Genomic DNA, 25070 nt, shown 5'->3' with positions numbered 1-25070 from the left:
GATCGCTTACCGGTCGGCGTTGGATTGGCTGGTGCACGAAGAAGCAGCAGTAGCAGCAGGGAATATTGACTGATAACAATTTGAATTTGTTTAGGGAAAAGAAGGAGAGCGACGACGGATTACGACACAGGGAGTGCAATCACTTTTCCACGATAAGTGCAGGCAGACAGACATTTCCGAAACAGTTGCACTAACTATTCACGTGGACTGGCCGGCACACAACGTGCACATTGAACTGCCTACGGCTGTGTACTGTGAAGGTTATCAGACCGTTATTGCGAAAATTAAAAATGGTAATACCTACGTCAAATCGTTTCGTTCTATGAATTGACGCCGAACTGAAGGGGCGCGCACGTCTTCAAATTTGTGCTGTTTCAGCGTCATAACCTCTAAATTGTTTAACCGCGGTCAGGGCACCAGCACGAGGGTATAGAAAATAAATAATTACGCGACCATTGAACGAAAAATAGAAGTGCATTTATTTTAATCCGCAATAACCAATATAAGGCAGAACTTTTGGGTTTATTTTGACGTGGGACACGTCTTTGTTTACTATACTGGGATGCATTCTGTAAAATTGGAAATGAAACGGGCAAATGTTGCGTCAGATTTCAAACGTTAATAACAGCATAACCACATGATGGATAATAATAACCAATATGTTGTTGGATAGATAAAATGTATAACAATTTTGTAATATGTTAATTATCACTCTAATTTCATTGCTAAGCGGTAAAATTGATAAAAAAATTCAATAACAAATTTGCGCGAATAATCAACCAATTATATGCGAGTATTCCTAGCACAGACGATGTGAATGGACACCATCCGTTCCCTGTGATATTCCCTGTATCAATTTCGAAATAAAATTGACAGAGTTTCCCCGTCCCAATAGGTCAATTTATTTTTGCTTCCATGAGCTTAGATTAATATGATGTCTCGAAGGTAAAAGTTCTCCTAAAAGTTTAAAACAATACCCGTCCTTGAACAATTTCTAAACCTGCGTGTTAGCAAATATTTTAAAATAACAATATAGTTCACTCTCGAATTTCCCATATATTCCCGTGAAGACAGACAGGGAACACCCCCTCTTGTGGTGAAAAAGGTAACTAAACTCATTGCACAGTGGTACAGTAAGGCAATTTAGGCGGACATAGGCTTTTCGTTGCGATTTTGGTTTGCGGTTTAAAGCCATAGTTTTTGTAAAAAGTTGTTTCTTATACATAGTCCTCGATTCATGTGCGAATGAAAATTAGGGTGGTCCTAAAATCAACGAAATAAAACATTCTTTGGCAAACTTGTAGACCAACTAATTCTAAGTAACTTTGTAAAAAAACTTTTTTGTAGACATGAAATTTGGTTTCCAAAAACAGTCTTTTCGCTCTATTTTTTCAATTCAAATTTAAAAGCAAAGTTTTCTTCGGTAACTTTAATCAAAAATACGCCAATTTTGACGCAAAAACATTGTCGATATATTATACAGATGAAGAGTTTTCACTATTTTTATTTTAAAAATAGGCCCTTTTGATATATTGATGTCTCCGTTTAAGGCAAACATAAATAATATTTTTTGGTATCATTTGATAGAACGAATATTGTATAAATATTGTGAAGAAATACCGAAAGTTGCTTAAAATTAGTTGATCTACAACTGTGCCGATGAATGTATACATTTATTTATGCAAATAAAAAGTTAGTTTTCTCATTTAGTCGATTTCAGGACCACCCTAATTTTCATTTGCACATAAAAAATAGACTAAATATAAGAAACAAGTTCTTAGAAAAAAAATTTACTCTAAAACCACAAAATCGCATCGAAAAACTCGTGTCCGCCTACATTGCCTTACTGTACCACTGTGCATTGTTGTTGAATTTCTGTGAGCGTGTGACATTCTCACACACGAAACTGAATTTACTCAATTTTAGATTTAGTTGACTCAATTTCATACTTTCACAGAAAAAAATATGTTGCAGATTTCGTGCGTATATTGTTCGTATGTAAAACTAACGCCATTCCGGGAGTTAAATATTGATAATATAATAGATGTAGCTTATCGAGGCACGAAGAAGAAATATTCAAATAATCAGGCCACGACGTGTAAATGGTAAACTAATCCCAAGTTGCTATATACGTGGTTCCCTGTGTAACTTCACTAGCTTAGATCCATCACGGGAAGCAACTACGAAATGTGCGGCCGTCAAGCTCAAGCTCAATAATCAGGCCACGAAGTGTACAATTAAATGAATATTTCAATTACCTCGTGAAAAAGATAAAAGGAGAAACCGCACAATGGTTGTCAATAGTCGTATATGGTTGTTGTGCAACTTTTAGCTTAGATAACACTTGAATGTTCTATCAATTTAACAATTTAAGTATGGATACATATCATGTTGTAATTGGTTTAAAAGCTTTATTATATTATATATAAAAGATATTCAACAAAACAAACTTAATTAGTGATAACAACTGTTATGCAAAAACTATTATTTAATGTTTAGTTTTCTTCGTTTTGAAAGTATTTTTTGTTTTTTTTATCCCTCCGAATTTTTTGCTCTCGAGTTCTAATCTTCGTATTCATCACTTGCAGCTTTGCTTTAACCAGCATATTTATGTATTTACTAGCTGACCCGGCAAACTTCGTCCCGCCTATTTTTGTGTTTAATTCAATAATTTTCAACATTCCAAATTCATTGATTTCTTGCGATTTGTTTATATCGTTCGAAATTATAGGTTTTATCGGAATGACAACATCCTCGACTTTTGCCTTTAGTACATCACCTCTATTCCGAAAACACTCATATTGGGTGGTATTCAGTTATTTTCGTTGTTTTCCAGAAACTGAAAGTGGTCATCTTCGAATTCAATATGGTGTCCAGGGTCAATGCTTGGCTTCTTTACATTATTTCGATTACGGAAATATTCATATGCAGTAGTATTCGGCTGTTTCCTAGAATGATGTCTGAGGTCAATTTTTAGCTCCATGCATCATTCTGGTTACAGAAACACTCCTATTGGGTGGTATTTGGTCCCTTTAGGTTATTTTTTTTGGAGACAATTTCTGGCCCCTGAGCGTCATTCTGGTTAGAGAAACACCAATAATAGGTGTTATTTAGTCATTTTCGGCTGTTCTACAGAAACCGGAAGTCACCATCTAAGAATTCAAAATGTTGTCTGTGGTCGATTCTAGCTCCTGTGTATCATTCTGGTATACCAATATTGGGTGTTATTTGGTTATTTTCGGCAGTTTCCCATTCACCGGAAGTCGTCATTTTACAATTCATAATGTTATCTGAGGTCGATTTGTAGCTTCAGTGCATCATAACAATCCCGGAAATACCCATAATGAGTGTTATTTGGTCTTTTGCCACTGTTGTTTAGGAACCGGAAGTCGCCATATTGGATTTCAAAATGGCATTTGGAGACAATTTCTGGCCTCTGAGAATCATTCTGGTTAAAGAAACACCCATATTTGGTTGTATTTGGGTCATTTTCGGCAGTTTTCCAGTCACCAAAAGTCGCCATTTTACTACTCAAAATGTTGTCTGAGGTCGATTTGTGGTTTCAGATTTCGGAAATACCCATATTGGATGGTATTTGGTCATATCTCGCTGTTTCTTTGAAACCGGGAGTCGCCATCTTGTATCTAAAATGGTATTCAGAGACAATTTCTGGCCTCTGAGCGTCATTCTAGTTAAAGAAACATCCATATTGGTGGTATTTGGTCATTTTCCTCTTTTTTCCAATCACTGGAAGTCGCCATCTTACAATTCAAAATTTTGTCTGATTTTTCAAAAACCGGAAGTCGCCATCTTGGATTTCAAACTGGCATTTCGAGATAATTTCTGGCCTCTGAGCGTCATTCTGGTTAAAAAAACACCCATATTAGGTGGTATTTGGTCATTTTCGGCAGTTTCCCAGTCACCGGAAGTCGCCATTTTACAACTCAAAATATTGTCGGAGGTCGACAAACGTACAAACCGTGGAACACCACCCATGGATTGCCTTATGCATAGGTGAACTTTATTATTATGAAATATTCGGCCGAGTTCACTTCACAATAAAATGTGAATTTTTTTCAGTGTACCCATTAGGGTAATATTTTAGTCAAAAGTTACTCTATTTCGCATGTCGTGTAGAACAAAATCAGAAGTGGTGCACCTAGCGGTCGAAAAGGTGACTAACGCGTCTGTCATTTTCAATTTGTCTTCATAATTTCACGTAAGTGAACTATATTGGTATTTAATATATTTGGTGTTAGGTACTGAAGAACCTAATAAAAACTGAAGTCTTGAAAGAAAACATGCCGGTAAAAGCAACAGTACCAGTGGAGTATAGAACCGCAGGTCTCTCGTCGTCTATGATTGCATTGGTACTCTTCTATTCGTACTGCAGCAGTACTATTCGTATTGCAGTGCTACACTTTTGTTCGTACATTTCTATTCGTATGCAATTGAGGAAAAACTACAATGCTGCTGTTGATGGTGATTGAAAGTTTATCTCATAAATATGATTACCATAAATTACTCAACAAAATTTGTAAATTTTTGCAACGAATATTTATTTAATTTTATCTTCAATATTCACTAAATAATCGTGACTGGATAGTATCGAAAGAGTAAATTCCTGAATATATACATTTATACAAGAGTAAAAGCCTGCGAATGCTTGTGATTTTTATTTGTTTATTTAGTAAGATTCGTACAGAATCTCTTTTTACATTTCAAAATTGTTAGATGATATATTATTATTCTAAGCTTTACCATAATAAACGTATAATTCCTGTCTTCGTAATACAGCGAATGTAGTTGTAGGCAAATGAAAAAAATTTCAAGCAAAAATAAAAATGTAATTGTGGATTGCTACGATTTTTTGCTGGAACTTGTTAATAATTTTGTTTAAAATATTTTCTTATGTTTGCCAATTGATGAACGTTTGTAAGGGCTTCCATATTATTTTGAAAGTAAGATCCATACTATAAGTTTGATTTAGTTAGAGTGAAATAAGACAAAACCATTCATTATTATAACGTAAGTATTATTGGATTTCGTCATTGAGGATATAGAGATAATTCTAACTTTGACGCATTGAAATTCATGAGAAATTCTTGGTGCTTCTTCAACAAGCACGATATGCTTTTGCCTTGTCAAATACATATTTTTTGCACAAAAAAAAATACTATAAGCATAATATCGCCAAATATAAATGATATTCTTTCGAGTGTTGTTGAATATATTCCAAAAATTGATTTCCAGGGGAGGCTGAAAACAAAAATACGTACAGTCGCTGAGCAAACACATTGATTCTGTCTGCAGACTCTGTATATTTTGTAACAAAAAATCCCCTAATTACAGTGTTTAGTCCCACGTCACCATTTCATACAACCCTAGGGCTGTATACCTTGTAGTATTATGATGACGATTTTGACCTCCAGAGAATTATTGATATTTCGATTCTAGCGCCATCTATATTCAATGTAATACCTGCTATTTTTTCCTGAACTGAACTGAATGTTGTTGTTGATGATAATGATGATGACGATGACGAGGATAATGATGATGAAATGAAAAAAGAAGTTATTTTTTTAATTCCTTGGTCTAAAATTATGATTCGTCTTGCGATAATGAAATTCTGTGTTTCTGTTGCAAGAAAAAGGCAAAACTGCGTTATCATGAAAATAATCCTCCTGACTCATTCCAATTCGAAACAATCAGGTTCCTTGAATTAAGTTTCTCCTCATGGAGAAATGCAATCGTTTTCCAGTTAATCCCATTGTATATTTGTTCACTTGTCACTCAACATTCTAAATAAACAACAAATCCTTTCCGTGTCAAATTGGGCAAAAACATTGTGCCGCTTCAACGCTAAAGTATTGATAGCATGCATCGATCTTCGCCCCTATTGAAATGAGTACTGCAAAAACATCAAACAGCGGTCAAACTTCCGGCTACCTTCAAACAAGCACAGCTTTGGCACGCTCCCGATCGCTGCTGATGCAAAACAGCGGTCGAATTAACTCACTCGAATCTGTCCGAAAATCCTTTAGCAACCCTCTCGGTCCTTCTCCCGGCGCGCCCGCAGACTCCTCCTGTGTCAGGAGTTTAGTACCCAAGAACCGCAGGTCCACCTCCGCTCCGCATCTCGTTTCCATACGCACACCGGTAAGCCGAGAGATGAATCATTTAGCTACTTAATGTTGGCGGCACCGTTTAAGGCTTGTTTTGTCCGGTTTGTCGAGCCGGACTTACCACTCGACAGTGCAGCACCGGGAAACGTGATTAGAGTGTGAACGGATCGTTATCATCGGCCACGGCCACGCCTGAATTCGGATGCACTCGTAATAACCAGGGAGCATGCGGTTGGTGATAGTGGCTTTGCTCGTAGTGAAGGAGTTTATTTTGAAATGTGATTTGGTCGGACTCTAGAGTACTGAAACGTGTTTTCGGAGAAGGAGATTGGAGCTCACTTGAAGAAGTCAAAATGAGTCCAAGTACCTTTACATTATGCGAAGTGGTATTACGGAATACGCTTTCTAATTAGCGAGAATAGGCTTGCGTGAGCCCAACAGATGAAACCTATTTATGTTCTGGATTTCAAATTATTGTAACTTGTAGTTTTCGCAGTTTGCTAACATAAACTTTTGTTGTCAATAAATATGTTTTTATGACCACATTGGAAGAGTTGAAGTTTTTCTTGTGTGTTGCATGCAGCCAAATGATAACAAGCACCAAAAAGTCTATGTGGGTTCAAATGTTATCAGGTGCAGTTGCTTAGTGCTTCAATCCGAACACCCAATCCTGTGCATAAATTGTAGGAAATATATAGTTGCTGAAAATTGCAATCGTATTAATGAGTCATTTCTTTAAGATGAGGAATAATTTAACTCGCATCCACATCTCGTAGAAACACTCTATCTTCATTTCTATCTATATTTTTTTATTGCTATCACTATTTGTTTGTTTCCATTGCTATCTTAATCTGCTACTATCTCTTTATTTCTATATTCAGCAACAATACAATGTCAAAATTTACTGTTATTGCTCTCGACGTGACACTATTTGTGCTTTTTTGTTGCCATGGGAAAAGTAAATTTTGAGCTTCGATTAAGCGTGATAGGAAAAAATCACTTGATAAATATTGAAAAAAGTCGTCGTCCAGTTTCACCTTAAATATTGATCAAACAGATCAACGAGTCAACATATAAGAAGGAATTTTTACGGCAATTCGTGACAATGGATAAAACATGGATCCATCACCACATTCCTAAGACCTATCGGAAGTATTTTCAAAAGTCGTCCAAAGCGCTCACAAACGCAGCAATCAGGGCCGGCGGTTCATGTGGGTAGTGTGGGTAGTAGCACCCATTCGGAAAATGTCTCTGTGGGTACTTACCCACACGGAATTATCCCTCTCCATTGCTTACTGCCCACTCGGGAAAATAATGTGACACCGGCGCTGGCAGCAATCCGTTATGAATGTATTGGCCAGCATTTTTGGGACTCGCAAGGCATCCAATAGCCATCAAAGATTTAAAATGTTGTCAATACAGTAATCGTTCGCTAACTGGGTGCTGTTTAACTGGGTTGCTTTTTAACTGGACGTTCGCTAACTGGGCTATAGTCCAGTTAAAAAGCAGATGAACGTCAAAAATCAGCGTTTGGCATGTTCCTGTCAAAACGAGATAGGGGCACATCAGCTAGCTGGCATCCCGCCATGTTTCGAGGACTAACATCTCAGCGTGTGTGTAAACGAGATAGCATATCACCGCCACTTTTCATACGCATAACATAGCATCTGTCAATGGGGCCCGCAAATCGCGGATCCGCAGTGATGTTAGCTCCTAACGGAGCAAAGCAAATAAGATAGAGATGCCAACTAGCTGGGGAACATGAATAGTAAATTGAGATTGATTTTTTCAGTTCAATGGATTCTGGTTGTCATCACACATGCGATCCATTAGATATTCATCTATTTGTTTCCAGGTCAAATAAATGTTTTATGAAAACAACATGTTTCCAGGCAACGGTTAGTGCAAATAAAGCACACGCAAGGCTAACAATTTATATATTTTTTTCATTATCTGTACATCAATCAGGATTTTTAGTGTATTTGTTTAAAACATTTTTCAATTTTAGCTGAGAGTTTTGCCTAGCGCCATTACATCGAAATCCCCCTCGATATTTGACGACATTTGAAATGTCAGCCCAGTTAGCGAGCGACATTCGTTAACTGGGCTAGGCCCTCAGCCCAATTAGCGAACGAACAGTGTACCGCAACAGCTAAGTGAGCTTTCCAGACCCAAGCGAGCCGTGAGATTGCCAAACCGCTATCTTGATTTTGAAATGAATTGATTCAATACAAAAGGGGGAAGATGTTATATTACGTAGTTTTTAGTTGCTCCTTTGGAGAGCCATATTTGAACAGCCCCGTTAGGCTAAACAGAGAGAGTCTTTTGCATACAGAGAGAGTCTTTTGCATATTGTGATTCTCGAGAAATTCCAGCATATTGTTGATTTCCTTTTTTGTCATTGAATTGTGCGCATATACAATTGAACATACATTCAAACATTTTACGCACATTTAACTTACTGTTAGACAAGTAGGTCTGGTAAATTCTATTGTTTACTGCACCAGACGATTGCTTCCAACACAAAAAAATACGTTTCACATGTCCAAACATATTTGTCATAAAGGAAAAAAAACACACATGGGCAATAATACGCCTGTAACCTCACTCACAAGTAGCGGAATGTAATTTTTGACAGGCGCACAACTGGGTGCACAACTCTGTTGCGCGCAACTTGTTTGATGGTCTGCGGATTTTAGAAAAAAAAAAAAACCGCAATACACACTACAAAACGAACAAAATAAACAAATAAAGCGATAAGCGTTTGATGAAGAAAAAAAAAACTTATCGCGTTTATTTCCCTTTTTCTCCAGCTGTAGTGGTGGCAGCACTCCTGGGGTGGCCGTCTGGGTCTGCTTCCAGCTGCTCCTACAACTGGACCATCCATCCACCAGTCGCTGCAACAGTTCTCGGCGAGGCGGTGTTTTCCCTTTTTGATCCTTGGCACTTAGCCTGCGTAGCTTACCCTTTCCGGCGAGCAAACACCGCCCGTAGCACTCACACTCACGACCCAGCGGAACAATCTTCGCTGATCTTATAACGAAGAAGCGGAGCAAATTCGCTACACAGAACACAAATTGAACACAACAAAAACTGTAAAGAAAAAAGGAAAAATGCGCACTGAGAAAACAATGACAATACGGGACGTGTGTGTCCTACCGTGATCGAGGCTAAACTCATTATCCCGCGATGGCTGCCTCCGCTGCCGACAAAAACAAACCCGCCGAGACCGAATTCAGCACCACTTTTTCGCAGTTAGAGGAGAACTCCGGCCTATCTAACCCTAACAATTTATCCACAAACATGAAATAAAAATTATTGAGCCTATCTAACGCGACCATATCGTTCACGAACTAAAAAACGAACGATTTTAAGCGAAAATAAACAAATTTATGTTAACGATATTCAGCGCGGGTGATGAGAGTTGTCGCACTCTCGCAGCAATTCGTTATTCGCTATCCGTTTCTATTACCTTTGTTTACATTTGCAGCCGGCTCACTAGGCTATCCCAGCCAAACTCCTCTTGCGATTTATCGATGTTACTCTTCCGAATTCAATCAGCACCAGTATTCTAACCATTCGCAGTCTATTGCGCTGTATATTTACCTCGTCTCCAAATGTTGTAATAGGATCTATCGACTAAATTGACTTTCGGTACATCGGGGCCCCTCTAGAGGACTGCTGGCGTACTGTGAAGTGTGAACTCAGCCATTACAAACGAAGCGGAAAGTGCTGTTGATTTCGTCGAGAGGAAACGATGTAATGGCTGTTTCGACAGGAGTGTCAAACGACTTTAGACGATGCATTCATGCTGCAGCAAAGGACCCGTGAAAAAGTAATGCAATATAAACAGAAACGAAACAGAAATCTTTTTGGAGATAAAAAGTACCTCCTGGAAGCACTGGAGTAGCATGAAACACGCTAGGAACACGCCGCCACGAGTCGAAATGTGCCGGAATAAGGATGGAGGAATCTTGACCGATGAACGTGAGGTGATATACAACAACAAATCATCTGGAAAAGATGGCGTCGCAGAGGACATCAAGCTGGGCCCGGTAGGTTGGTTTCCTGTCTGCACCAGCTGATAGTGAGGGTCCGGAATACCTATCGGAGGAGTGGAAGTAATATACCCAATATACAAAAAGGGCGCCAAGTTGGAATGTAAAAACTACCGACCGACCAAGATTCTCAACGCAACCTAAGAAGTGCTCTCCGAAATCATCTTTCGCTGTCTCTCTCCGCTAACACGTAGGTTCGAGGTAAGTTTCAAAGCCGATTTTGTAGATGAACGATCGACAACGGATCAAATCTTCAAGCTGCCAATAGTATCGTGAGCTGCCTATTCATCGATTTTCAGGCCGCTCAAGATACTATCGACCGTGTAGAGCTATAGGAAATTATAGACGAAATGGCTTCCTTGCGAAATTAACAAGACTGGTCAAGACCGCGATGGATTGTGTACAGTACTGCGTGATGATCTCGGCCGTTTGAAACACGCAAGGGACTTTGACAAGGGGACGGCTTTGTCTTGCCTCCTGTTCAACATCGCTCTTGAATGGTGTATGGAGGCGAATAACGAAACACGAGATGGCGCAACTCTACGGCTAAGCCAGTATTCAGAGAGTCACTAAAGCATGAAGAGAACAATGTACAACAATGTCTAGGTGGTTGGACCAAGTGAAGTAAGATCTTGGGATTGGACGCTCAATACAATGGAGACAAGCTGCCATGGACCGAGTGCTTTGGGGTAACATTCTGACGCAGGTGAATTCTTGATAAATAATATCATTGTGTATTGGTTATTCGATTTAAAATGTGATTTTTTGTCAGAAACCTTAATTTTTGTATACCTTTTTGCTTACAAAAAGTGTACATGTTGTTTATTTTACGATTTCAAACTTTCGATGTTAATTATCTTATGCTTTATCCACACACAAAAAAACAGTTGAAAAAAAGAAGGGTTCCTTTCTAGGTGCGCAAACGCTTGGCTTAGAGCAAGCCCACCAGTGGCTTAATTGAAGTTTCTAAAGCTAATTTGGCAACTCCCACCATAACGCGGCAACCGCACCGGGCGTTGCTATGTTGGTTTGGGAAATAGCAATAGTAGTAGCGAGTTATTAAATTTGGCAACGCGATAGCAACGTGCCGCATCGTTGCTATTTGATGAATAATGTCAAACTGTTGTTTGTTTTGTTGTGCTCGATAGTAAATGTTCGTAACAATGATATGCAAATAATGAGTATTTCGAACATAATTGGTCGGCCCCGGAAGACGAAACGCTTTGCCTTGGTTAAACACGTCGTAGGACGCAAGTATCGGCGTGAACCAGTCTATTTTAATTTCGATTGAGCTGAAATTTTACACAGGGTGTTTTTTCGGGCGGATGAACATTCACAGTTTTTTGGTCAACCATGTCATTATTTCAATAAACCTGGAAGGTTTGAGCGAATTGCTCGGGAGTATAACCGACTATTGCTGCTGGCTCTTTTGAAGGCATGTTAGTCTCAGTTTCCCGTTGCGTCTGGTTGTTGAATAAAAAACCATTTTTCGCATCTACAGCTGTTTTTATCTTCGAAAACAACGTAAGACGATTTCGAAAGCAGCGTTGGAAATGGTCATCTGTATAGACAGGTGTTTCCAAAAAATAAAAACATTGTTAAAACGCTGGATGGCAAACTTCCTCAGCATAGCGGTCAATATTTTACCGTTTTCCAAGCTGAGAGGCACCCCGAATCTTTCCAAAAATCCTTTTCATACTCGCGTATAAAAAGATTTGTTTCGCGAAATCATTTTCTTCGTCACTAGAATCAACCAAATACTCGAGAACAATTTCCGCGTTCTACATTTAAATTTTTTTTGGCTGCAAATTTGCAAATATTAATAGCAAATTGTAGGAATCGAGACAGCACAAAGTACAAAATACAATAAATGACAGTTCGCCAATTTTGAGTATAATAGTTATTGAAGGCAACGTTGCGAAACATTCCACGGTCTAACGCAATTACTTTAATTAAACATACAAGGATAAAAAAAATCCATGCACGCACAAACGAAGAAACCTGCAACAGAATTGTGTTATCGAGTATTTGGGAGAACGCAAACAAGGTTAAAACAGAGTTGCTTGAAATAAAGGGAATATTTTATGAAGCTGAAAGAACGCAGATCATTCCGGAAACAATTGACGGACAGATAAATTGGTTATTACTAGATGCGCAGAGCTTTTGGGTAATACGACACACACAAACATTTTGCTAATGCTAGCTAGTGACGGTCTTTATAAATTAGCAACTGCTGGCGTTGAAAAAAAATAAATGAATTGGTAATCCCCAATAGCAACGACCGGTGCGAACATCGGTTGCTATCCAAAATAGCAACGGCCAGCGTTGTGAAAATAGCAACTCAAATGGCAACTCACCGGTGCGCTTGCTCTTAATGCCTTGTTCAGACTACGCCGGATATCACCTGATATCACCAGATGATATCGGATATCTCCTCGAGCGTTCACATTGGAGTGAGCTGATATGATTTGACATGAAATGAAATTCAATTACGTATTTCGACATATAGCATTCTGTTCACTTTGCTTATCGATGCAATAGCACCGAAACTACCGAGTTGACAGAATGCGCGTTAGCGACCTTTGCTGTCGATCATTTCGAACCACAGTCCCCCACGATTATGGATCACTTGAGAAGATGTTTAAATTTAAAAAATCATTTCTGGCCAATTTTTCTGTTTATAAGTAATCTATACATGTTTTCAGTCACAGAAATATGTAATCTTTTACTTGATTGAGTATTTCCACAGACTAACAGACGTAACACTGGAGCCTAGCTTCATTGCCACAAAAAAACGTCATTTCAAATTTTCAATCGAATAACAGTCATCGCGCAAAACGTCGTCTGGGGCGCTGTCATGCAATCTCATACATATTTTGTAGTTCCCCATTTGACACATGCAGTAACGCTGGCGCTGATGTCGAAATACATGACGCAGCGCGAACACGACAGCAGATGGTGCTAGTGTTACTAACGTAAAGTACTGGAATCATCCCAACGATGATTTTATTGAAAATTTGTTTGACGTGTTATGTCTGTTAGTCTGTGGTATTTCTTTCCATATTTTATAAATGTTTCTCAGAAAATATATTTATTCTATAACTCACCAAATACACGATTATGGATCACTTTTGAGAGCGGTTTTTTTTTCCTGTGTGGACTTATCACTGCGACCAGAGCTTAGATCTATTGTGAAATTGCCCAGGTGTTTTCTGTACTCCGCACTTCATATTAGCAGTAACACTATTGAAGCAAGTGATACGCTTATCATTCATATCAGTGCTTTTGTGTAACTATTACCTTTCCGTTTCAAGCTTACTGCTCTACTATACCGAGCCTCTGTCCATCCTAACAATATCGCCTAGTTACAATTCCCTGGAGAGAACTTTTATATGTTACTCACACCAGTTTTATTTTAATAGGGACTTATTATTTTTATTAGGAGGAGAGTCAACAGGGGTACTGTAGAATCCAGATTGAAGGAAGGGTACGTGGTGGGGAGCCTGAGAACAAACCCATGCTTAAAGTCCTTTGACAACCAAATGGCCTGATTCTACTAAGCTTCGAACCCACGACCACCCGCTTACCAAAGCGGACTCTGCAACCTTGCGGCTACGGAGCTCCCCTCTTGAGAGCGGTTCTTATTATGAAACAATTTGCATCATATTATGGATCAGCATAATAAAAACAGTATTTGGCAAAGAATTCATTCAACAAACCTTATTCAAATTATATAATATGAAGAAATAACATGTTTGAAATCGTATTAGAGATCTCGCATGACGTGACCACTTTTTATGTGGCTTTTGAGATTGCAGTAAGATCGAGAAGATAGCGATGCTAATGGTACACCGTAACAGTTTGCCGTTCTACGTAGCTTTCCTGTCCCTCGTGCTTTGGAACTAGTGTTTTTCAAAGACTCAGCACTGTTAAGTTCCGTTTAGAGCTCAATAGAAGTTGAGAGAATGTTTTAGTTGGTGAAAATCCTATTTGAATCGGAGTGATACATGATTGTAGAAAACTATCTTGTCTCGGTCCCTATTATGGAACACTTGAAAAACTACTTATTTTTACAGAAAAATCGTTACCAACTATCAACATTGTGATGAATCGTGAAGAACTTACCTTGATCTTTGTGTATAAGTTAGTTTTTGCACGAGAATTAGCGATTATATCAAATAGAAACCTTATGAATGATAAGTGTGCCACTTACGCTGATAGGGAAAAACGACAACTATTTTGATAGGTTCTCGATTACAATATTTTGCACTTATATAAAACACATCAATCTAGAGATAAGAACGATGTTTTGTATGTTCAAAGCTGCAAAAATGTTACATGCCTTCAAACCGTTATTTAAATTGAGTTGAATAACATTAGACACCAAAGTGATCCATAATTGTAGGAGATCCATAATTGTGAGGGGAGTGCACATAATAAATCAGTTTAGTTTGGGCCTTAAGCTCACCAACATGTAGCTTTTTTTTATTAATAAACGTACCGAACAATCTTAACTTACATACTCCCAACAAAAAATATTTTTGTACAACAGCGTACTAAGCTTTAACTCAGCCTATGTAGTAGCTTAAAAGCAACGAAATCGTTTGATAGCGCATCGGTCCTGTTAGAATGATGCTGAATTTTACGACAAATTATGTTGCATGATTGCGTATAGGGAGCGTTACCCGCAGTCCAGCGTCAAAAAACTAAATCAAGCGCATTTATTCATCGTACCCAGCAGTAGAATGTTAGAAACAGCAATTTTCTCTTAAAATCCTCTATCTGCTGTGCCGTCTCGCTCGACTTTGCCGCTTTGACAGCTCTCAAGCTTGCTTCGCTGCCAACCCGTCCAATAAACACACCATCGTCCCAGCTGTCGGGCTCGGTTTGGTTCGGGAGTGTTGCCCGATGGCACTTTTTCCAGTGTAATGAAGTTTTTCGTCTCTCCTTCGCGAAGTGCTGGCCAAAAGTGCAGTGCAAGGAAGTAAAAATCGAATTTTTGCCAAATTTTCACTGGGAAAAAGCCTCAAAACCCGTACCGAGCGTTCCGGGAGAGACCATGTAATACGCGGATCGTCAAGTACTAGCAGTGCGACACGTATTGGCGGTACGAATCGAGTGTGAAAAAATTGTTTTTTTCGTTGGTACATTTTTGCTCCAGTCCAGTCCAAAATGTCGATGATGATGATGGTGTAGAAAGAGCTACAGGTTCAAACTTTTTCCTTCCCCGTTTATGTGCCGTGTTTTCTCGATGCCATTCTTACCTTCTTTCTTGTGTGTTTGCGAAGTGTCTCACCTTGCCTCTTGACTCAGCAGGATCTTTTTAGTGGAGGCCAAAATTCATTCAGTAACAGGGCAAAAAAGAACCTGTTGTGTGTGTTTTATGCCCCCTCTAATTTGGCATAATATGTGGTGAACCAAACGCTCCTCCGGAAAAGCAGCGCCAGTGGAGGAAGTGTCAAGAGCCTTGCGCGAAAAAAAATCCTGTACTACTCTAGTGAAAGAGTCTATTTCGCATTTAGTTCAGCTTTAAGTACCGTAAATTTATCGGATTAATCTGCAATTTACTCGCTATTGTTTCTGGAATGTGATTGTGCGTGTTTGTGAAATAAGCTGCTAAATGCGTTTTGTGTGTTTTTACGAGTTGACATCGTCGCTCATTTCGGTTTCATGAAAATTCAGCATGGGACAAGAATTACAAACAAGAAGAAGGACATAGTTGCAACGAGAAAGTTTAATGACTTGTTTTTTTTTTTTGTGCAATTCTTTGCTCTTCCTGCTAGCCTAACCGTAGTCAATGTTGTCTTCTGCTTCGAGAACCTCTAGCGAAAAAATAATTAAATTGTGTTTCAACTTCACCAACAATGGAAACAAGTGTGCAAGATTTGCTGCTCCATCTTCGGCACCATCGTCAAGAGCACCCATTAGGCCGTACAAACTCTTCACGTTGAGCAGGAATTTCATCGGCCAGCGCGAAACTTACTATTTTATATCTAGTACACTTATCGTTACTGTTGCTGCCTTTGTTGTTGTTTCTCCCTTTGCCAAGTGTTGCATAGAAAGAAGAAGAAGGGAAGAGGAAAAAAAACAGTTAATTTAGTTTTATTAGAATGGATAGTAAAGATCAGCTCGCCTCGGAACAGTTGATACTGTTGTCGTCAGGTAACCATTTTCGGTTCATTTTCCTTTACCTTAGATTGTTGCCTTACTTATTAACGGATTGCGTAGTGGTTATTTGTCAGCAGCGGAGTTGCCGGAGTTTGGTTCAACAAGTTGCGTGTAGCTGTTCTAGTGGTTAAGACGTTTAACATTTATCTATGCCTATCAGCTCTATTTCTAATGCTTATTAACTTTCAAAGAAATTTTAAAAATCTGTTGAGGTTAACATTTATATTTTGTAGTATAATAAATCTAATAAAAGCCAAGTAGTGAAGCAAGAAATAGCTGTTTCTTATCTTCCGGTTTCTTAATATATATGATGATTGGTTTCTTGGTGGTTCCTTGGTGTCAAAGAACAGATTGTAGAGCAATTTCCAGTTAAAAAAATGTTAACCACTTTTCTGTGAGAAACAATTTAAATATGTTGAAAACTGCATTACTTTTGAAAATTTTTTCTGTGAAAATGTTACTTTTTACATTTATTTAGCAAGTGCAAGCTGTATCTAGTAAAACATTTTCTTAGCTTTCAAATGAAACAAATGGAATAGCTTTACAATTGCTCTAAAGGGTATACATTTAAAATTAGAGCCAAAGTTTTTAAGAAACTTTAAAGTTGAACAACTCTGAGTAGAATAACGTTAGGCCATATTATACCTACGTAGAAAATTTTTTTCCATTAAATATGGCCCTCTGTCAGCCTCTGAAATATTCCAACAAGGAACCAATGACCCTCTCTATCTTAGCAGGTGTACAATTCTTCTAAAGCTTAAGATTAACTAGTTTTATGGCAGGTTCAAAGTTGCTTGTTTGAATTATTAACACACTGATTTACAACTTTTGCGAAAACGTTATCTAAATATTTTGAAAAATTTTTTTTAACTGATTTTGTTATAAGAAATCGTTACTGAAACAACGCAACAAAAACGAGTCACCGTAGGCTGTTTGTATACACTGTGTTACAACAATACAATTTTTTTTAAATGCTTTTTAAGTCAGTCACATTGTCTGAAACAACCTCAACTTTTGGCTAAATGGCCGCCCTACAAATAACACTGTGCTACAGTGATTTAGAATTTCTAATGGGACCTAGTGTAGGTTGTAGGTCTTGTTGAGTGGAACATTCGCTCATACTAGAAATTTTTAAAACCCAATGTTATGGTCAAAATACGGTTTTTGGACCTCAGTGCATACAACTTTCTTTAACTCAGTCATTTTTGGACATTTTCAAAGATAAACAGTGTTGCTCGCGGTTCACTAGCTCCCTTTCGTAGAGCTTCCAACGCTAAGACGGGGTCTTTCTTTCCGCGGACTTGTGTGAATCGTTGCTTCAGCTTGTAAATTTTACAAACAAGAACTTTCAAGTCTTCGGGCTTTTTGCTCCTTTGGAGGTTTGCGTTATGAAGAGAGAAATATTCAAGCTAGAAAAGTATTACAAGTTCCGGCCTTTGGGCTAACCAACGAGTATATTGCACAACTCAAAACTCACCGCTAGAATAATTCTTGGCTGAATGAGTGGAATCGTACAAACAATCTGCTGGTCGCTCTCGAGCTGGCAGTGAAGTAAACCTCAATGTTCAAGATTAAAATTCAGACTGAGATATGACTTGATTTTTATTCAACAATTTCAAACCTTGTATAGTAAAATTTGGTTAAAATTATGTTCTGTAGGGAGTAAGGTAACTAATACCATAATAAAAGCTAGCTAGGGAATTTCTATACTTGTATATCTTCTTAGCCCTAGCTTGATTTACTGAACAAAGATAGTGATATAGTTCTGTTTCTCTTTTTATCTCATACGTACTGATTAGAGTTAACATACATGACAAACTTCTTAAACACAGAGAAATCCGAATTTCCATACAACACCAAAATTCAAACATCTACCTCACGCATAGATGATCCATGCACCACGCATAGATAAGCAGTTGCATCGCAATCTCTCTTTCTCTACTACGACGCACGCATGCGTTTATCAAACCTGCACTGTTTATTTGAACCTAAAAGGAGCGCGGAAAGTTAAGATCGAACGAGATCTCCTTTTTTCATATCCTTTTCATTTCACTTTCGTTCTCGTTTGGTCTTAACTTTATTCAACTCGCCTGTTTCTGAGTCAAGTATGGATTTCAAATAATGACGATAGCATACGTTGCGTAACAAACAGAGTTGTTTAAATATTTACAGATTTAAGATATTTAAGTTTAAATCTAAATTTCTAGACCTTTCCACGCAATTTTTCAACTTAACTTGAAATTTGCCACCTACTTATGTGGTCCCCGTGGCTCCGTGGTTAGCGATGTTGATCGGTTAGCTCTCACACGGTTGTGATATCGGGGTCGATTCCCGATCAGGTCCAAAACCAATATCCAAAAACAATATCGATGACGACTTCTCTTAACAAATCCAGCTGATCGAGACCGCTAGCCCCCAGGCTAGCGTGCGATTTCTTGTTTTGTGAGAAAGAAACTACAAATACACTAAAACTTTCATTTGAGTGTATTCAATGACGAATCAAAAAACATAGTTTTAAACTCAACAAATTTTAGTGAAATTAGTACAAACCCGTATATATTTTGAAAGCTCTGTTTATTTTCTTTCCAAAACTGCTAAAAAATTGAAAATCGGTCCAGAAATGACTGAGTTAAAAAAAGTTGTATGCACTGAGGTCCAAAAAACCGTATTTTGACCATAATTTTAGATTTTGGGGGTGTTTGGAAAATTTCTAGTATGAGCGAATGATACACTCAACAAGACCTACAACCTACACTAGGTCACTTCCAAAGTTCTTGCATTTTTTTTTTCATTTGTAGCACAGTGTAATTGACCGATGTTCTAGGGAACTCTAGAATAAACTTAGCATCCTATACGTAGAACGGAAATAAAGACAATGCATGATCGTTAGATGCTATGGGGGCAAAATTGTTGAAGAGGTTGTTTATAAATTTTGCATCCTTACGTGGTATGGTAGTCAGATTCTCCGATATTATCAATATGCAACAGTGCGAACATAGATTCGGATCACCATCCAATTGCAGTATGCACGCGCTCAAATCACTTAAGCACGCGTCAATGTCGAACACCGCGATCCAACATCGAACAACTACGGGATCATATAGTTGCCCAGGGATACGCGCAGCTTCCAAAACAGTGATAAAGCACTTGCTATAGCGCTGCACTGGGTGATTGTCAGGATCTGGGTGAATGAGACGTTACCGGAGAAATGGATTTAAGGAATCCAGTGTCCCATCTACAAAAAAGCGACAAGCTAGATTGTAGCAACTAACGTGCAACCACGTTGCTAAGCGCTGCCTACAAGGTACTCCTACTTCTATGTCGCCGCCTATCACCTATTGCAAAGAAACTCGTGGGACAATACCAGGCGGAACTCATAGGGGTCTTCGCCCCCTGGACTAAATCTGCGGCCAGTACTCCAGAAAGGAGTACAACTTAACCACGTACCATCTAACGTATAACACAATCGAGCGAGATCAGTTATGGCAAATTATGCACGAACAAGGGTTCCCGGACAAAACTACGCGATTGGTCGGAGGGACGATGAATAGAGTTTCTGGGACACTCAAGTCCTTTCGAATCTCGAAAAGGGTTGTGGCAGGGTGATGGGCCACGTCTGCTGTTTAACATTGCCATGGAAGGTATTATTAGAAAAGCGGAGATAGACACGAGTAGTACGAAATCATAAACATGTCGAAGACGAATACATGAAAAGTAGAAGGAAGAAAAACAAGTGCCTATTATAATAAAACTAAATTAATCAGGCGATATTGTTAGGATGGACAGAGGCTCGGTATAGTAGAGCAGTAAGCTTGAAACGGAAAGGTAAAACTTACACACAAGCACGGATATGAATGAAAAGCGTATCACTTACTTCAATAGTGATACTGCCAATAATATGAAGTGCGGAGTACAGAAAACACCTGGGCAATATCACAATAGATCTGATTGCCGGTCACAGTGATGAGTCCGCACAGGAAAAAAAAACGGCCTCGAAACATGCGCCTTGCTCGTGGAGGAACAGCATGTCTTTGGGGTTTTCGAAGGTGCTGCGTATGACCTACGGTGGAGTGCAAAAACCACGAATGAACCACGAGTTGCATCAGTGGACTATAGAAGGTTCCCCAAGGCTGAAATCGAAAGGCTATTGTGGGGTTTTCCTTGTTATATTTGAACCACTGCGACCATTATTTAGATTTTTTTTGGTATACGGTGGGCTGGGCATGTTGTGAGGATGTCGGACGAATACCCAGTCAACATGGTTCTAGATAACGACCCAACAGAAACACGGCATCGTGGCGCGCATCATGCACGGTGGATTGACCAAGTGGAAGGAGATCTCCGCAGCCTGCGAGCGTGGCGGAGAGCCTCCATGGTTCAAGTACAATAGCGTCGGCACTTATATACAACAAAGGCCACACAGGCCTTCGCCTGATTAGTAAGGTAACGGAAACTGTTTGTAGTTCATGTTGCTGCAAGAAGGCAGAGCCACAGACAAACAGACGTGCCTCTTCGAACAAAAATCCAGAAAAATCTTCGTCCTTATTCGAAACGTTACACTCATGCACAACTATGTGAGCTTATTGCCTACTAACTTGTTTTCGTAAAATTGTTTTTTCTTTGCTAATGGGTGTGCACGCTTGCTTAAGCAACATGTTAAAATAAGCGTTATTTTTCTGGTCGATGAAATCGTCATCGAATGGCACGTCTGTTTGTCTGTGGCAGAGCTTTACCAAAGGATGGCCGGAACATTGAATCGGCGAATACTGAGTCATATGTTTGTTGGTAATATACAATGAAGAGGAATTAGCTTCTTAGCGCACCAAAGTCATTTGATCGCGAAGCAGTTAAAATTTTTGTGCCACTCGCGCATTGTGCTCTAATGTTCCTTCTTAGTGTTTATTTCTTCATTTTCCCTTTCATTCTATCGTCTACGCCTAAGAGCTTCCATTCAAAGCCTGGTATAGGAGGTGGCAAACAGAAATTGTAACTTCATTTCTATTTTTAAGCCAGTACAATACTGATCACGGTAAGGAAGGAAAGGAAAAATCTCGTAAATTTCGTGCCGGGCTTAAATTCCCGGTAGGCCGCATTCATCGTCTGCAGTGCGGAAAAAAATGCTCTGATTCTGGAGCGCCCGTCTCTCTGCTGGAGCTTAGGAGCATCCGATCCGACACAGGTAGTACTACTATAGGCTAGGGATACCATCCGTCCTGATTTAGCAGGACATGTCCGTTGAGATCCGTTTGGAGCGTCCTGATTTATTTTTCATATTTTAGCATTTGTCCTGATTTTTCTGGATGATGCCGGATGTTCAGAAATGTTGAAGACCGTTCAGTACTTTTACTTTGACTCCGGAACGGAACGGACTTATTTTGAACGATTTTTTTCTATGGTTGAATATGGTCGAGAGAAATTGTCTAGTTCTTGCAACCCTCAACTATCTGACTTTTGGGTCCTAAAGCTATCCAGCTTTTTCGCACCATAATGGTGGTCGCTATGATGCGTGTTCGTAATATGCGAACCTCTCTGCTTACGTCAGTTTTGGGGATTTCTGAGGAATTGGCAACACAAATCTTACCAGATTTATTTCTCTTTTGATAAAATACGTGAAGACTTCAAATTGACATGAGCAGAGTTGTCAAAAGGGTGGATGATTTAATACGAACTTTGCATTTTAGCGTCCGCCATTATGGCGCGTAAAAAGCTGGATATCAGTTTTTAAATATCATTTGAAAAAGCCGTGTCTTCTGAACAAAACGTGATTTTTGTTTATCGTTTCCTTCGATTTTGAAATGAAGCATAAAAAGCTGCTCGAAATGTCTTAAATGACATTTCGCACACGTACAGTATATCGGAGAGTTGACATTTAAGATATTTCTAGCCGGTTGTTATTCTTCGTTTAAAAATCGAAGGACAACGATAAACATTCTTCAAAAATCACGTTTTGTTCAGAAAATTGCGCTCTTTCAACTGATATATAAAAAATCAAAAAACCGTGTAAAACTTTAGGACCCAATTTTGAACAGTTTACGTTACTGCATTTTTTTAGGTATCTACTAACGCCTAATGAATCAAAATTTCAAAATTGTATCGTCCGAGAAATACTTTAAATAAATAAATGAGTGGCGTATTTTGAAGTGTAAATCTCAAATTACGTGTTTTATTTAATGATACCTCAAAAAAAGAAAACACCTCACATCAAATTTGTACCGGAAAAAGTTGTCCTGATTTTTAACCCCGACCAAATGGTAACCCTATTAAAGGCTCCGAAGGCAGTACGGGTGAGAATGCTGCAACACCATATGAGAGCGAATGTGGAACAATACCAAAAGGCACGGAACAGCAAAAATTCAGTCCTCCGAAGAAAGAAGCATCAGCAAGCCCGATAAGAAAGACAAAACAAAAATGTAACAGAGGTTGTTAGTTTCTTATGTGAAAAACCTTTCAGGTTGTGTTTTAGTTTTGATCCCGTTAGGTGTTGAAATAACAAAAATCATAACAAAAAATATTCTACTAATATCAAACCCATATCAAACTTTGTTGCTAACGTATCAGCTTTCTAACAAAATTAGATAGCACATAGAACAGTATAATAACAACCATTGTTATAAACAACAGGTTTTGATAGACGAAAAAATTGTTAGATTCCTTTCATAGCAACTTCATTTCAGGATTTGTTATTATAACTCATTCAGATTCAATTTTGTTACCAAAGCAAATGGGAAAATACAAAATCGTATCCAAATATGTAATTTGTATCTCCTGTTGATAGAATTTGGTAATGTTTTAGTTATGCTCTTCTGATCGGGAGAAGATTAAGCTAACGACACTCGAAAGTTCTACGAGAAGCTGAGTAGCTCCCGTAAAGGCTACGTGCGATAAACCGATAGTGCAAGAGCTTGGATGGCAACCTCCTTACGGACGAGGTGATCGAAAGCTGGAAGCAGCACTTTGATGAACATCTAAACGGCGATGCCGTTGAGCGCGAGGACGGCATGGCAACTGATCTTGGTACACGAGCAGAATACAACAGGGTTTCAGTCCCCGATCTTCTGGATGTGGAGGAGGAGATTGGCTGGCTGAAAAACAACAAAGCAGCTGGGGTGGACCAACTTCCTAGCATGCTGTTGAAACACTGGCTAGAGCCGTGCACTGGATCACTGTCAAGATTTGCGAGAAAGAACGAGTACCGGAAGAGTGAATGGAAGGTATTGTAGGGGTAAACAGGGTAAGACCGCCCTGCGGGGTAAGGCCGCCCACTGTAGTTTTACTACCAAGTTATAAAATAGTTGAAAAATTTCTTTAACATGTCTATTACAGTATAACTACATAACATTATGCACGTTTTTCTGTTTTGATAGTGCGCGAACGGGCGCAGAAATAATCAAAAACAACCTTTCAGCTGGCAACCAGCCAATGCGCTATTGTTTTGCGGCAACGGGACTTAAGGTTTTTCAGTCTAAATATCTATTGTTTTGTTCGTGAATATACGTTTAATCGCTTGCCTGAATCTATCTTCTTTCGGAAATATCGAAGGCCGTGAGTAATCTTGTAATTTTGACTACTTTTTCGGTCAAATATGAAAATGTTCCACTGGGGGTAAAGTCGCCCACTATACAAGGGGTAAAACCGCCACGTATCCAACTGCTTGTTGTTTTACTTCAAGACCCAAATGCCTCGACACTACAAAGGGAATATTTACAGGATCAGTAAAGCAACTTCAAGCCACATAAGACATCGATGTTAATCGACCATTTTCGATTTGGTTGAAGCTTTTCTAGTATTATATTTTAACAAGACTTATTTTTGAAAAAAGTAAACCTGTGTGAAAATGGTGTTGATGATGTTGATATGTTGATGTTCTTCAAAAAAAAAAAAAAAAAAAACATAGAAAATTGAAAATATAAATAAAAGAAATAATAATTATTAGTATTTTTCTATACATAATAAGTCTTCAAAAAAATAAAAAAATCAAACAGACAGGTTTAATGAGTTTTAATTTTTAGCTTAAAGATAGGTATATTATGAATTCAATATCTTGAAAAACCCCAATTCTGAAAAATCTATTTATTTTGAAAACCAAAAAAGTTACCTAAACATTGATCTGAACTTGAATAATCAAAAAACAAAATAAGTTGAAACTTAGAAAAAAAAATTTTTTGATTTTTCACAGTGTATATTTTATTTAAAAAGAAAAAAAAATACCATCTTCAACTTTGTCAGAGACACTATACCGATAAAATCAACCGTTTCGGCCCTAAAAATATTGTTTATCCTCAAAAAATGATGGGCGATCTTACCCCGCTGGTGGGCGGGCTTACCCCGCATGAAAAAGATCTGCACATTTTCAATGAATTTTTTTAAAATAAAAAAAAGCTGGAAAACAAACAAAAATATTTTAGTTCTTATTTTTTAAATGCGGGTATTGAATAGAAAAACCTCTTAGCGAAGAAAAAATGAAATTGCAGCCGCAACTTTTTTTTCTATAAACAGAATTGCTTAAGGGGGCGGTTTTACCCCGCTTACCCCTACGTCCCATCTACAAAAACGGCGTCAAGCTGGAGTGCTGGAATTACTGGGTAATCACTCTGCTGAAGCCGCCTACAAGATACTGTCCCAAATACTCTGCCATCGACTATCACCATTCGCGAAGAAGTTCGTGGGGCACTACCAGGCGGGATTTATGGATGCCCGTGCCACCACAGACATGCAGAAA

General features: G+C 38.6%; 1 protein-coding gene across 11 annotated transcripts in view; it reads left to right on the top strand.

The window, feature by feature from the left end:
• Positions 1-16224: 16224 nt before the first annotated feature.
• Positions 16225-25070, top strand: part of LOC129726138 (rho guanine nucleotide exchange factor 18) — a 33171-nt gene continuing 24325 nt past the window's right edge. For 6 of the 11 annotated variants that reach the window (XM_055682806.1, XM_055682804.1, XM_055682799.1 and 3 more), the window contains exon 1: positions 16228-16345. In XM_055682806.1, the coding sequence (XP_055538781.1) occupies positions 16294-16345 (52 nt within the window). In that variant the 5' untranslated portion in view covers positions 16228-16293. Of the gene's footprint in view, positions 16346-25070 lie in introns of all 11 variants that reach the window. The other 5 variants (XM_055682807.1, XM_055682802.1, XM_055682808.1 and 2 more) reach the window with 2 other exon arrangements.

The sequence above is a fragment of the Wyeomyia smithii genome, chromosome 2 (genome assembly GCF_029784165.1).
Source record: "Wyeomyia smithii strain HCP4-BCI-WySm-NY-G18 chromosome 2, ASM2978416v1, whole genome shotgun sequence".
NCBI classification, from domain to species: Eukaryota; Metazoa; Arthropoda; class Insecta; order Diptera; family Culicidae; genus Wyeomyia; species Wyeomyia smithii.
The sequence above is the reverse complement of the archived record's forward strand: the minus strand, read 5'-3'. Positions and strand labels throughout refer to the sequence as shown.